General features: G+C 41.2%; 1 protein-coding gene across 2 annotated transcripts in view; it reads right to left on the minus strand.

The window, feature by feature from the left end:
* The window catches only part of LOC124554993 (SCY1-like protein 2), a 188,977-nt gene that overhangs the window by 48,778 nt on the left and 124,802 nt on the right, over window positions 1-15,397 (minus strand). For both annotated transcript variants that reach the window (XM_047128732.1, XM_047128733.1), the window contains one exon: window positions 2,973-3,192. In XM_047128732.1, coding sequence (XP_046984688.1) covers window positions 2,973-3,192 — 220 coding nt within the window. The remainder of the gene's footprint in view (window positions 1-2,972; window positions 3,193-15,397) is intronic.

A 15,397-nucleotide genomic window follows, 5' to 3' on the forward strand; every position in this document is an offset into this window, starting at 1 on the left:
TGTTCAACAGGATTCAAGTCGGTGACCTGGGCAGCCAAATCATTTGCTGAAATTGTCCAAAATATTCTTCAAACCAACCACGAACAATTATAGCCTGAGGAATGGCGCATTGTCATCCATAAAAATTCTATTGTTGTTTGGGAACATGAAGTTGATGAAAGGCTGCAAATGATCTCTAATTAGCTGAACACAGCCATTTCCAGTCAATGATTGGACCAGCTGGACCACAGGGCACGCTCCATTCCATGTAAACACAGCCGGCACCATGATGGACCCACCACCAGCATGCAGAGCCTTACTGACTACCTGAGTTCATGGCTTCATGGCATCTGTGCCACACTCAAACCCTACTACCAGCTCTTACCAACTGAAATTGAGACTCATCTAACGAAGCCACTGTTTTCCAGTCATCTAGGGTCCAACAAATATGGCCATGAGGTTACACACTGCAGGAAATGTCTGGCTGTTAGCAAACACACTAGAGTTGCTCGTCTGCTGCCACAGCCCATTTACGCCAAATTTCGCTGCACTGTCCTAACGGATATGGTTGTCACACATCCCACACTGATTTCTGCAGTTGTTTCACACAGTGTTGCCTGTCGGCCACAATGTTGTCCATGGTGAGAGTTAATGATTGAAATTTGGTATTCTCTGAACACTCTCAACACTGTGAATTTGTGAATACTGAATTTCCTAACAATTTCCAAAACTGAATGACACATGCATCTAGCTCCAACTACCATTCTGCATTCAAAGTCTTAATTCCCAATGTGTGGCCACAATCATGTCAGAAACATTTTCACATGAGTCACCTGAGTATAAATGACAGCTCAGCCAATGCACTGCCCTTTTATACTTTGTGTACTTGACATTACTGCTATTTGTATATGTGGCTATTGCTATCCCATGACTTTTGCCATGAATAATTTATTTTTCTCTCTCCTTTTTGTAATAGTATTACTATTAAACAACTATTAGTATGACCTATTTCAGTAATTTACAGTCACTGTCTATGGACAGAACATTTTCATTTATGTAGCTTGTGGTTTGTGGATGTTTGTTATTGGCAAGAATTACATTTTGTGCCAGTTATATCTAGAGTCATACATGGGGAAAAGGGCATTTTTATTCCTGTGTATCTGTGTGATGAATCAAACATGAGAATATTGTGCTGATAACCTAATTCACATGGATATTTCTCACTTTAAGCAGTCAATGTACATGGAATGATGTCACATAAATATGTTAACGCTATATAACACTCACAGAAACCAAGTCATACGTTCATTTTCTTTACTGGATTAAAATCTCTGTTAAATGCAAACATTTTCAGAAATATCTGTGTTCAACAAACATGTGAGCAAACCACAACTGCAGATGTATGAAAGAAGAAAAACACAGCTCCAGTAGCAAGACTGGTTTCACCCTTAAGCCATTACCAAGGGCTCAGCTTCACCACCTCTCAACTTTTATTACTTCATTCACATTGAGCCATCGACAGACACAAAAAAAGACTGAAAACTACCTTTGCTAGTTTTCAGACGAATGCACTCTCTCACCACCTCCTCCTCCTCCTCCTCCTCCTCCTCCTCCTCCTCCTCCTCCCCCCCCCCTCTCCTCCATCCCTCTCTTTCAATTGTGCTGGCTGTGGGGGGAGGGGGGAGAGGGCGTGGAGGGGGGAGAGGGAGGGGGCGGCAAGAGGAAGAATGTGCCGTGCATTAGCTCAAAATAGGATTCATCTGAAAGCTAGCAATATTTTCAGTCACATTTGTGTGACTATCAACAACTCAACACCTCTATTACTGGGCAAGTTGTTACCTTCACTCTTAAATTATGTACGTTCTATCCAGACCTTTCCATGCTACATTTACACTGCCTTTAAAGATGATGAAACATACGTTTGTTTACCATAAAAGCAATGATCTAGAAAGTCACTAAAGTAATTTATATAAATACATACACAGGGTGAACAATAACTGTCTACAACAGACCGCAGTGATGTAGGGGGAGTTGAGACCAACAGTTTGATGCAAGACACTTGCTCTTATAGTCTATCAAGCCAAGGAACAACCTCAAATTGTCCGCCCCCAGTAGCTGAGTGGTCAGTGTGACAGTATGTCAATCCTAAGGGCCCGGGTTCGATTCCCGGCTGGGTTGGAGATTTTCTCCGCTCAGGGACTGGGTGTTGTGTTGTCCTAATCATCATCATTTCATCCCCATCAACGTGCAAGTCACCGAAGTGGCGGCAAATTGAAAGACTTGCACCCGGTGAATGGTCTACCCGACGGGAGGCCCTAGTCACATGACATTTACATTTATTTTACCACAAATTGGTCTACAAAGGTCACCTAAACTTCAGTGCATGCAAGCCAAATAAGATTTTTATCCTCTCACTCTCTTAAACCACTCTGTCAACCATTCTGTTAACATTATTAATTTAAAATTTCCTGTAAGGGTAAAGCAAGAAAAATGACTTTTGTAAATGATATGCAGAAATGAATTGAGTTTACAATTTAGTTTTAACTTAACTCTTAGCAGCACAGTAATTTCATAGCAAGAAGGCTACACAAACAAAATGATTTAATCAATAATTTTATGCTGTGAAACTTCTTAACAGTTTGAGGCAAAATTTACACAGACATATAGCTTAAATTTTATAAATGTAAGAAAATGAGGCTTTTAAAATTCAAGGATGATTTTACCAGGAAAAAGAAATGAACTTGTTGAGCATGCACTGTAGCTTAGGTGGATTTTGTAGACAAATTTAAGGCCATTTTCCTGCCTGATACACCACAAAAATCGTGTATCAATTTGTTCGTTTTGATTTCACTTACACCAGTGCAGTAATCTGTAAACAGTTATTGTTTATATCCTGAATAAGAACTGGCATCAATTCTATGTTTATTCACTCACCACAGACCTAAAGCCCCATCTCCCACATACCCTGAGTACAGAAACAGATGGAAACCTACCTCTGAGATTCTTGAAGCTTGTGTAACTGCTCCAATTTTGCTCGATGTTCAGTGTCAACACGGTTCACCATTTCTTTAATTACTGACATAAATGCATTGAATTGATTAAGTGTGAGATCACTCTCAATACACAGTGGCATCAAAAATGGCAAAATTTTGTTTGCCATAAATTCTTTCGTTATTCCAAGTTTCTTATGAGTCAGTGCCAGCTTGTAAATTCCTGTGGAAGATGCACAGATATGAGATTTCAATAAAAAAAAATTACTAAAGTCAATTTATTTGTCCAAAAATACATCTAACAAAACATTAGGACAACACATATGGAAGCTTACATAGTAAATAATGTTACAGAGAAATTTAACAGTACCAGAGAACTGCCTAAAATTTGTCAGTCAGTTTACACATAAAACAATTATATTCTGAATAGGCTGTTGCTAATGACTACCAAGTTTAGTTTCAAATTGTCTAATTCCTGCAAGCGAAAATCCAATTTTGTCACTTTGCTACATTAAAGAGAATGCTACTCAATAGCTACTGATAAAATTTATACTATACTTTCTTCTATAGACATATATGACAGTTTTCCCTCGGCAGTCTCTGCAGAAAGGGAAATAGCACTTCCAGTAACATGGATGATTACAACTGAGATGTCTTACACAGCCTCATCAATGCAAACCCACAGAGACATGGCAAATGTAACAGACAAGGCATACAAAAGCCAGTTGGCTCTGTGAAGTGCCCAGCGTGGTAGTCCCCAAGTCTGTCCACCAGGCGGCGGCGGCGGCGGCGGTGGAGTTCATGCCAAAGTGCCCAAACAGGAGAAATGAGGCGGAAAGTTGTTGGATAGTGTGATCATTTAAACATAAGTAACTGGCCTGCCTGGACGCAGGTAAATCTTGCAAATAGTAATCGCTGAGGTTGTCTGCATCTGCACCGCTACTGTCTCCAATGAAGAATGGGAATCCCTTCACTGATGTCATCTGTATAAACTATAGTACAGATTCCTCCAGGTACTCTTTCGGGACCAGCAGGTTCCGACAAAATGCATGATAACCACAGAGCATTGGAGAATGGTCATCAGTTAAGTGCATTTCTTTGAGAGTAATGCGAACAGCAGTAGAAGAGGAAATATGGTGCTGTAGTACTGGCATGTGACAGTAGTATCCATTACCTTACCTTGCGCAAAATTCGGTCTCCTGCTGCTTTTAAGAAGAAGTTGAAGCATTTCCTACTATCATCCTCACAAAGTTCTCCACAAAATTAATGTACAAGGACAATCCCCTCATCTGTCAAATAGCAAAGCTAGCGTCTCCTATCTTGCTCCTGAGATACCTTCCTCTTCATCTTTCTCTATTAGCCACGCAATCTTCTTTTCCTTTATATTTCCTTAATTATGTTTCATCATGTCTCTATTCTTCTCCTCCCTTCACCATGAGTCTCCCTCAAACTCCCTGCTGCCGGCACTCCTATCTAAAATCTGTCTCTTCAATAATGTCTAATTATAACAGTACTTGTGACCTAAGAATATAAACTCTATATGTATGTATTTTTCCAGGTGTACCTTTCAAATTGTTTATTTCACTTTTTGTACTAGATTTAGTTTAACATGCCTACTAAAACATATGAATGTAAAATAAGTAGAATGCCTGGTTAGATGTAAGAGAGGGCCTGATGGCCCTAATCTTGCCAGGTTAAATAAATCAATAAATAAATAAATAAAAATCTACTGAATAATCACGACTGGTGGCCCGGTTAGGCGTGAAGGGACCAGTCACCAGCTGTCACTAGTTGAGATGGAACCACATGCACCTACATCGGCTCAGAATCCAAATGTGTGGACAGATCTTTCTGCCACTGGTAACCTTTGCTAAGCAAGGTTCGTTCATGAGGCTATCCACCATGAGCGTGGGGACAAATGATGAGCAGACAACCCTGGGACCTGCAGGCTGTGTCTCCTTCAGCCACTGTTTGGAGTCAGGCCTACTGTCCGGGTGTTTCTAGGGAAAGAGATCCTGAGAGGGAGCTCTGTTTCTAGGGAGAGAGATCCCAAGAGGGAGCCCTGTCTCTGGCAGAGACCGGGTGGTGAAAGTGGCTCCCAAAGAAGGTACCACAGGAGAGGAGAGTGGTGGGGGATCTGGCTTGGGGAAGGTATAGGTAGGGGACAGAAGGGGGGGGGGGGGGGGGGGGTTGGTGGTCATGATGTTAGCATAACCGATCAGCATATCCATAGGATTTAGGCATTCATATTTCTTCGGTGCCTCAGCATATGACAGATCATCAATAGGTTTGTGTTCCTGGATCTTCTGTTATTTCTTGGAAACTGGGTAAACTGGCAGACATGGAGGGTGATATTCCACACCGTTGACACACAAAGGTGGAAGTTCACAAGGACTACCTTTACGGAGTGATTGTCCACATTTTTCTCATTTTGGGTCTTCCATGCAGCATGTTTTGAGCATAGTACCTTTACAAAAAAGGAGGGGTGCAAAGAGAGAAAAGCACATAAGGTGGAATACTCGCTGCCCTGGGTAACCTTCCCTGCACAATCAGCATTTCTGTAAAATTTGGAAAAGGAGTAGCAAGTCAATCCCAACAACAGGACCATATAGTTAGGAATGAAAAGTTGTGTAAGGCCAGAAGGGACTAAAACAAGTTTCCACCATCACAGGCCAGACCCAAGCACAGTCAACACCAAGAATACCATCCAATGGAAAGACCTAGAGGAAAGAAGGATAATAACAGGATAAGCTTGCAGCATGGAAAGGGAGGTAGTGCAAGAGTTGGGGGCTCTTTGTGGCGAAGAATGTATTCACAAAGAGGTGTTAGCCTCTGGTAAAGAGGGATGGGGAGTGGTAGGAGGAGGGCGGGGGCGGGGGGTGATTTGCGTGGAAAATTGGAGAACTTCTTGGTTTCTAGAGCAATCTCTCTGTAGGCAGACCTTTCTGTCAGCTAAAGAGTGCACGGAATGGCTATGTCAAAGGGGACTCCCCGTACTGGTCTGCTACGCAATAAATTGAAATATCACAAAATACATAAATTAGTTACAGGAATGTTTAAGACTACAGGTTAAGGTAAGAAGATAGTACATAATGAGTTAGATTCCTCTGGTGCAGTTCGTAGGCTTTCATTCATTTTCTAAATCATGTACATATAATGTGAGTCACAAGTGCAGATGCATATGTTCAGTGGAATGGGTGTCAGCTAACATGTTGCCAGACCTGAAACAATGAACCACTTGCAGGCTGCCAGAGAGGTGAACACGTAAATTAACAAACCATAAAAATGTTCATTTCTGATTTAATTTAGAACTTACGAAGTAGTAGCTTTCTTCAGACACTGCCCTGAGTACTTGAAACAGCATCCGAGTAGCGATCGTTTATTCTGCATTTATTACACCTAAGTATCGTGTATGAGTAGGTAGTGACTTTGAATGTGTGTCCAAATATCATTTTCAACTGTGACCCTCTTTAGAACAGCAGTAGGATCATGTTCTTGAGTCATTATGCTGTCTCAACATGATGGGTAAGTGATTTCAGCACATGGCTCTGCAATTGCAAGAATTTCTCATGTTGTGTCACCAAGGTTTGATCATGCAGATGGCCAACTGATCACGTGTTCGAAGTGTTGAATCCTGACCATTGATTCAGTGTTAATGAGCAGACACACTACATTGTATTTTAGAATCATTGTTGTAAGACCCGTGAGACAGTGCAGTTTTCATTCAGTACATGATAAACTGCAAATGTTTTTCAGTGCTATACCTATTTTAAATTCCAAAGTGCATCATGTTGATGTGTGCAGCTGTAGAAATGGCTAACATGTGAAATAGTTCTCTCTGTAGTGACTACATGACTCGTGAAAAGGATTACATTTAATATGATTAACTGAAGTATTATAAAAGGTCCATCAGGGACAGAGTTTGCCTGACAGTGCTGTCTTTCATATGCTCTCATCTTATACAATAGGTGCCATACATAGCAGTAACACTCAATCCTTTCCTAGTGTTAAACTGTGGATATTAAGAGATTATTGACAGTTTAATACTTCCTAGACCACCTCAAGTTGTTATCATAACCTTTAAATACTTGCAGTATGTACCTATTAGAATGGAGAAACAAGACTACCCTTGAGTGCCAGTCTCGATGACGGTAAAATATTGGGGCTTATGACACTCGCAACATACTGCAAACATGAGATGGCTCTTGGCATGCAGCTTGCCCAGGTTAACAAAGAGAATGGCACCAATGCACTTGAGGAACTGGCCACCGACATCCAATACAAACAATTTGGACAACTTTACATTTAGGTTTTGTTTACGTAATAGAATTCTTACAGTTACAGTGACCGTCAGGCAGGGTTAATTAACAGGTTTTCCAAGCCGCCATCATGCCTGCTAATTTGACAGAGTGCAGGGGGTGGGAACGAGTCCATACATATGTGGGCATAGTTTGCAAGGAAATAGTGTGTAGCAGCTGTCAGATCTGGAGTAGATGACACCTGAGCCCTTGCGATTAGAGGGATGTACCATATATGAAGTAAACCATGGCTGTAAGGAAGGCAGTAGGTAAACTGAAAGCTTACTGCATGAGGTTTGGCCTGGGTAAGAGGCCATTGTGAGGTGGAGCTTGGAGGGACATAGCCGAGATGGGGAAACTCAAATGCTGCAAATTATTTCACAGCCATCACATGAGCAAAACCCAGGACTAAAAGAATTACAGAATATATGCAATGGCCCACATGAAAGAGGTAAAAGGGAAATATTTTATAAGATCCACTCTATAGATGGAGTAATAAAGTAGCACGAGATGCTGGAAGATGCAGATGTACATTTTCTCTCACAAAATGAATAATTTCAAAAATGGCATTAAGCAATCATAACAAAATGTCTTCTGACAGAGTCTGAACAGCACTATCAAAAGATTTTTATTAAGTCAGCACTATTCGAATAACAATCTGGAGTGCTGATTCTGATTATTAACAAACTTATTTAAATATAAAACAATCTGAAACAGCAATAGGTATTGTGTCAGTATGGGAAAAGAAAACAGAATAGCTACCTGTAAGCATGTAGTCCTCCTTGGGTTTAGGTAGTTAATGGCGAATAATGCTAATTTTGATATATTCATCATAATGATATGCATATACACTGAGGTGACAAAAGTCATGGGACAGAAATATGCGCATATACAGATGGCTGTAGTATCCCGTACACAAGGTATAAAAGGGAACTGCATTGGTGGAGCTGTCATTTGTACTCAGGTGATTCATGTGAAAAACTTCCTGACATGATTATGGCCACACGACAGGATTTAACAAACTTTGAACAAGGAAAGGTAGTTGGTGGTAGACACATCGGACATTTCATTTCAGAAATCGTTGGAGAATTCGATATTCTGATATCCATAGTGTCAAGAGTGTGCTGAGAATACCACATTTCAGGCATACCTCTCACCATTGACAATGCTGTGGTCAACGACATTCACTTGACAACCAAGAGCAGTGGCATCTGCATCGAGTTGTCAGTGTTAACAGACACACAACAGTGTGTGAAATAACAACAGAAATCAATGTGGGATGTACAATGAACATATACATTAGGACAGTGCAGCGAAATCTGACATTAATGGGCTATGGCAGCAGACGATCAATTTTGGTGCCGTTGCTAAGAGCAGAGCATCACTTGCAGTGCCTCTCCTCAGCTCATAATCATATTGGTTGGACCCTAGGTGACTGAAAAACAGTGGCTCAGTCGAATGAGTCTCAATTTCAGTTGGTAAGAGCTGATGGTAGGGTTCGAGTGTGGTGCAGACCCCGTGAAGCCAAGGACCCAAGTTGTCAACAAGATACTGTGCAGGTCAGTAGTGGCTCCATAATGGTGTGGGCTGTGTTTACATGGAATGGACTGGGTCCTCCAGTCCAACTGAACCAATCATTGACTGGAAATAGTTATGTTCAGCTACTTGGAGACTACTTGCAGCCATTCATGGAATTCATTTTCCCAACCAATGATGGAATTTTTATGGATGACAATGCACCATGTCACAGGGCCACAATTGTTAATGATTAGTTTGAAGAACATTCTGGATAACTCTAGCAAATGATGTGCCCACCCAGATCACCCGCTTGAATCCCATAGAACATTTATGGGACACAACTGAGAGGTCAGTTCATGCACAAAATCCTACAGTGGCAACACTTTCACAATTACGGATGGCTATAGAGGCAGCATGGCTCAATATTTCTGCACGGAACTTCCAACAACTTTCGTCCCTGTCCCGGTGAGTTGCTGCACTACAAGTGACAAAAGGAGTGTGTGGTTTGAGTTTATGGGTGCTCAATGGTGAGGTTATCAAAGCCCTGGTAAAAGGAGGTCCAACATAATATTAGGAGGCACCCAATGATCTTTGTCATCTCATTGTAAATCACAAACTAAATGCTAAAAATTATTTCACCAGTTGTTACATGGTGATGTTATGCAATATATTTAGTTGTATTGTTTTGGCAGTGATATGTACAATAAATGTATTTTGTGTGTTTTGAAACAACAGATGACTGTCCAAGGGCAGCATTAATATTGGCCAGGGACAGCAGCTTGCACAACTTCATACATGCAAGACCTGTGTGGATGTGCAGCATGTTTTTTGGTACTACTAGTGTGTAAAATTTTTGATGAGGTTGGTCTAGGGGCTTGTAAAATTTCTGAAAGAGTTTAAAGACTTACAAAAGTTATCAGCAGTAAATGATGTGGGTTTTAACTCTCAACATCACTGTAGTGTTTACCACTTAGTAAATTCTTGTACAGTTGAAAAAACAATCTGTCACTGCATTCACAGCATTTAAGCAAGCATGAAAACAACATTTTTATTTACTAAAAGGTATCCACAAATGTCAATTATCTGGAAGTTAGCAGAACAGTAATTATTGAGCATTGCAATGAGACTGTGGCTGCCACCCCCCCCCCCCCCCCCCCCCCACCTGCTCTTCCGACACCAAAAGACTTTAAATATCAGTCATGCAGGCCATAAAATTGTTTCAAGATCCAATGCTAATTGTTTATAGGGATATGGTTGCAGACACAAACAACGAAGTGGTTTAATGTAATATATGGCACTAGTGCAATGGAGATTTTCGCGGTCATGGAACAATAGTGTATCAATGTTAGCCTCAATTTGCACAAATACCACAGGATTTGAAAAAAATATTGATGAGATGAAACAAAAAGACATCATAGCTTTACAACAGCTTGCCCCACTGTCAAAGAGACCAAATGGCAATCAGATTTTTGTAATTTCTTATATTTACAGTACATGAAGTTCAGAATGCAATATCAGTCTGCTAAGCAGTTCAACACAACACTCAAAAATTCTCGAGAAAATTGACCTAAGTTTTCCAAGTGCCTTTCCCATCCTAAACTGAGATTGCTTCTTCAATAGGCAGTGCGGCTCTGTGATAGTGTGTTTACTTGTCATGTGGGTGGCCTGGGTTCAATTCCCTGCCAGTACAGATTTTCAAATGAAGGTGCACGTTCTAAGGGCATTAAGTGAATATAGAAACATGAAAAAAATTTGATTTGAAACTTTTCTAATTTAAACTATCTTTATTAGGAATATTTTTCAAAAGATTGGTAATTAAGAAGTTACATTTGCAATGAAAACTGGATTTTTGTGTTCAGTATATAATTAGAAATAAAGTGTGCACATCATAAAAATTACAATTAGATGTGTGTTAATTAGCATATATTTGATGAATTTTATATTTAAATAATATAAATATTCCAAATCAATTGGGGAAGGGGGGGGAGGGGAGAGGAATTTAATAACTGAAATGAGACTCAAACCAGTGATTATGTATTGAGTACTATAGATTTTTTCCCCTATTGTCGTGTATTTTGCACTGCATGCAAATGCTCGTAGAGTATGCAGGTTTGTTCAAGAATTTGCATCAGCTGGGAACAGAACCGAGGCCACCCACATGGCAAATAAGCACTCTACTACAGATCCATGTCACTTGTCGCAAAATCCATCTTCCTTTAGGGTTTTAAAGGTGCTCAAAAGCCTTAAAAGTTGATTACCTTGAGAATTTTTTGAGAGCTGCGTACCACTGCTTTGAGAAACAGATATTCGAGTTCAGAATGTAGTGTACCAGTAAAAATAAACTGCTATGAGAATCCGATCGCCGTGTGGTCTCCTTATATGACACTGCAACAACTAATTCATAAAACTATAAAGTGGAAGCAAGCCCAAAGGGGAGATTGAATTGGGTGCAAATAATGATGTGTGTGTCTAGTGGAGGATAAGCATTAACAGCTGTGTCAGACTGCTAGATGAACATTTTAATCGATCTTTTTGTAGAAGAACTGAAAATGTGTTAAGTTAAAAAACTGTCAAAAATTAATGAAAAATGCAGAATGGAAATTTCATTCTGGGTCAATGTGTTGTTTCTTCTAGATATTTCACTACAAAAATAGTAATAAACCTTTTAAAGCTAATGCTTGAGGCAGAATCAATTTTATATGTGGTGTCTCTTCTTTCTGAGATGTCGGACAGAATAAGACACCATTTTGATACTGCAGCTACTGTGATCCAAGATACAAAGGAATTAATGACATTAGCTGCCTGTGGGCACTGATTTATATCAATGGAGTAACTTGAAACTTTGTGCCAGACTGGGATTCAAACTCAGGTCTCCTGCTTACTAGGCAGATGTGCTGACCACTATGCCACCCAAACACAGTGGTGACCACAACCGCACGGACTGCCGTGGCATGTCTCCTGTCAGACCCAAATTCTCAACTTACACCACACACTACTGATGTAGTGCCCTGCTAATTAGATCCGGGGTCCAGCACCCAAACACTTGTTGCTGGTCTTCGCTTTTCTGCCACCTGCACTTCCATCGCTACCTGGGCCGTAGCTGTCTGGTCCTTTACCATCGGCATCCCCAGTGCCATTTGCCCGAGTGGTCAGCACCTTCACCACTGATGCATTTCCATCACATCAAAGACTCTGGTGTCGAGACACTGCCAGTGCCCTTATCGCCGGTCCTTGCCTATTGTACTTTGCAGGAAAGGGGCGGAGGCACCGTATGTCTCCATGGATGCGCCACTTCCACTCCTACTCACCACTTTTGCCCCAGGATCCCCTTCCAATGCCGCCACCACCTGCAGCACCCGCCACAGAGGCCACAGGTGCCTCATCAGCTGCCCTGATGCTCACATTAGAGGAGTATTCTTTCCCCTAGAGGAGAGGGATGCTATAACCCTGTATGCGACACCTGAATACACACTGCAGCTCCAAGCCGATGGTGCCCTACACTTTGAATAGTCTGACAATGGCAACTGCACAGGCCGGCCACCAGGTGCCGCCTGTGGTAGGTCACGTGCATATGGAATGACATCCGCCACATCGCCTACTTGAGCCCTCCACTATGTGAAGACAGGGCAGCCGGCACTCCCCCTCAGATTGTGTTTTAATGCTCACTGTACTATTTCTATGTTTGTTGTTCACTTTAATGTTGATAGATAAACTTTCATTCAACTGCAGAAAACCGCACCTTGAAGGTCGGCAGTACAAGTGTTCCATTTTTCGCAGCTAAAATTTTTCACCCAAGCAAAAGCTAGAGAGATATCAAGGCTTATGAACTGAACCACAACGCAAAAGAAAAAGGACCCAAAGCTGTATTTCTTCCATCATATCATTGGCCGTATAAACTTAATGAGCTGAACTGAGCTCTCATTAAATATTGTTAGCAAAAAGGATCACAACAGTCGAGCTTACAAACAAACCTCTTGAGCATTATGTTAATGAAGCTTGGGTGAAATGTGTAGTATATGTGGAAGAGATGTGTGAAAGGAACTATGTCAAGTAATGTGTAAGGAAGTCAGCTGCAGAATCAGTTTAGTACAGTCCATTAAAAAGGAACCGGCAGTGAACGTTGATCAGAAACACAAATTATGGTATGTATAAAACCATGAGCAAGATACACCTGGTTTTCAAGCACATGTAGATGATGCATTACTGGATGTCTTTTTTTCACCACAGGGTTCACTGCAATAACTTATCTATCATTTATCAGTGATGGCACAGTAGATAAGCGTAGACATACATGCCAGATATGTCTGCCTGGAGGCAGAAAGACAATCAGCAGTTGCTTAGCACAGCTTGGAGAAAAGAAATAAAAGAACATATTGTGTGGTCAGAAGGCTGATAAAGTATATCATAGAATACAGCAAAGCATGTTGAATGTTCACTTGTTGTAGACTAGTGAAAATGAAAATGAGATGGGGGCAGTGCAAGAGAAAGTTTGCCACATGATGCACCAGACGGAAGTGTCAATCTGCTGATTCTGTCTGTTGCACTTTCAGGTGTGCACTGGACATTTCGAGTTGATTTCTGTGTATGGTGTACATGTGTCTGTGTTCCCATTATACTGTCCAAAATGGATGACATAAAGGAAACTCAACCACAGTACGAGAGGACAATCAAAAAGATTCCATTCAAAGGCTGTACAGTTCAGAATTGGTATACTGATCAGGCAAAATCACTGGGAGTGTTGAGGCAACTATTGCATCAACAAAAATACTGAAGATACCTGTTTGGTAAAACACCATGTCCTGCTGTGTGAAGAAGTCCATTACAGCCTGCTCCACATCTTCGTTCAACAGGAATCTTTGAGCCTTCAAGGCATCAACCAACCAATTCCATTGGCATTGTCGTACACAGCGATTGTAGTTAATTTCAAAAAAGGAAAAGCAATTCAGCAATCAGTTGCGTGTCCAATCTGTATTTTTATTGCAGGTATAGATTTCAGCTATTTAATAGCTATCTTCAGTGCATGTAGACTCGGCAAGCTTTTGACAATAAATTATTATATGACCTTAGGATGTACATTGCTGAATTCTAACTCACCCATTGTTGCACCATTCCACATTGGTGGATTTTTGACAGACCCGCTGCCCCGTACACATTCTTCATTCTCAGATGGATGTCTACTTGTGTTTGTCCTTCAGCAGCCAAGGAAAGACTAACAGAATGTTGCTTTGTCAGGTAGAGTGAGTAATGAGGGGAGATAGGAGTCGTAGTTGTGGAGGTTGTTTTGGAAAAGGGTGGCTGATGGCTGGGAGTGATAGACTGCTAGTGTGTTGAATAGAAATACAACACCAGCAAATTTGCTCTGATGCAGATGGGGAGCCGTGTGTAACGCACAACAGTGTTGAAGAGTGGACTGGGTGGGGGAGGTAGAAAAGAGGAAAAGGAAAATTGCAGAGAGGAGGGTTTGAGTGCAGGATGTTTGATGTGGGTATTATGGAGGTAGGAATGGAGGGGGATGTGATAAAGACTAGCAGAGGTTGAGGCCAGAAGGAAAATGGCATCAAAGGATGTGTTGTAAGGGCAGTTCCTCTCTATGTGTTTCAGAGAAGCTGTTTTTTTTTTTTTGGGGGGGGGGGGGGGGGGGGGGGAAGGATGCAGATGGCACAGGTTGTAAATGAGGTACTTAAGTTTAGCATGTTGAGTTTAACACTGGGTTTCATCAATTCAGAAAAGTATCCCTATCCCTAGCTAAAACCCAGTAATGCGTTGTTTTTCTTAAATGCTGACCAGCCCATGAGATCTGTCACCACTCTGACTGCTTAACCACAAAAATTCCCCTCTTTCCTTTCACAAGACCTTCATATCTTCAGATTCTGCTAATTGCTATCCCTCACTAATTTAAAAGTAGAAAAACAAATCTCCATGGGAAAGGTATCCCAGGAATACCTCTGCTCCCTCTACGAGATGCTGTTACTGTTCAGCCTTAACTACCCTACATAAAGCTCCTGGGTTTCCAGCTGAGTGAGCATGTTAAAATGGTTTGAAGTTGTGATGAGTGTCACTGCCACCATCTTCTGGCAAAGTATCAAGGTAACATCGTGGTTATCCTTACATCAGCAACATGGCAGGCCTCCGTCTCCCCTTGACTCAGGATGGGTGGGAATGGGGAGAGGTGCCACACTTGAGTCACAGAGTAGCCACACAGACTCCATCACGCACGCTGTACGGATATGTTTCGCTGGTATTGCTCACAGTGCATTGTGACCAGTAATCCAACAACATCAATTCAAAGCAAACACATTTCTTTTCTCCAAGCTGTGCTAAGTGACTGCTGATTGTCTTTCTGCATCCAGGCAGACATATCTAGCATATATGTCTACACTTATTTACTGCACCATGACTGAAGTAAATGCAGTGAACCCTGTGGGGAAAAAAGAAATCCAGTAATGCAACATCATCTACATGTGCCTGAAAACCAGGTGTATGTTGTTCATGGTTTTATACATACCTTAATTTGTGTTTCTGATCAACAATCATTGTAATGTCCAGACAGAATAGTGCACATTTTTATTTTCAGTTTATCTTTGAAGCTATGGACTGATTAATCCCATACCA

This window comes from Schistocerca americana, chromosome X (assembly GCF_021461395.2).
Source record: "Schistocerca americana isolate TAMUIC-IGC-003095 chromosome X, iqSchAmer2.1, whole genome shotgun sequence".
In the NCBI taxonomy this organism is placed as follows: domain Eukaryota; kingdom Metazoa; phylum Arthropoda; class Insecta; order Orthoptera; family Acrididae; genus Schistocerca; species Schistocerca americana.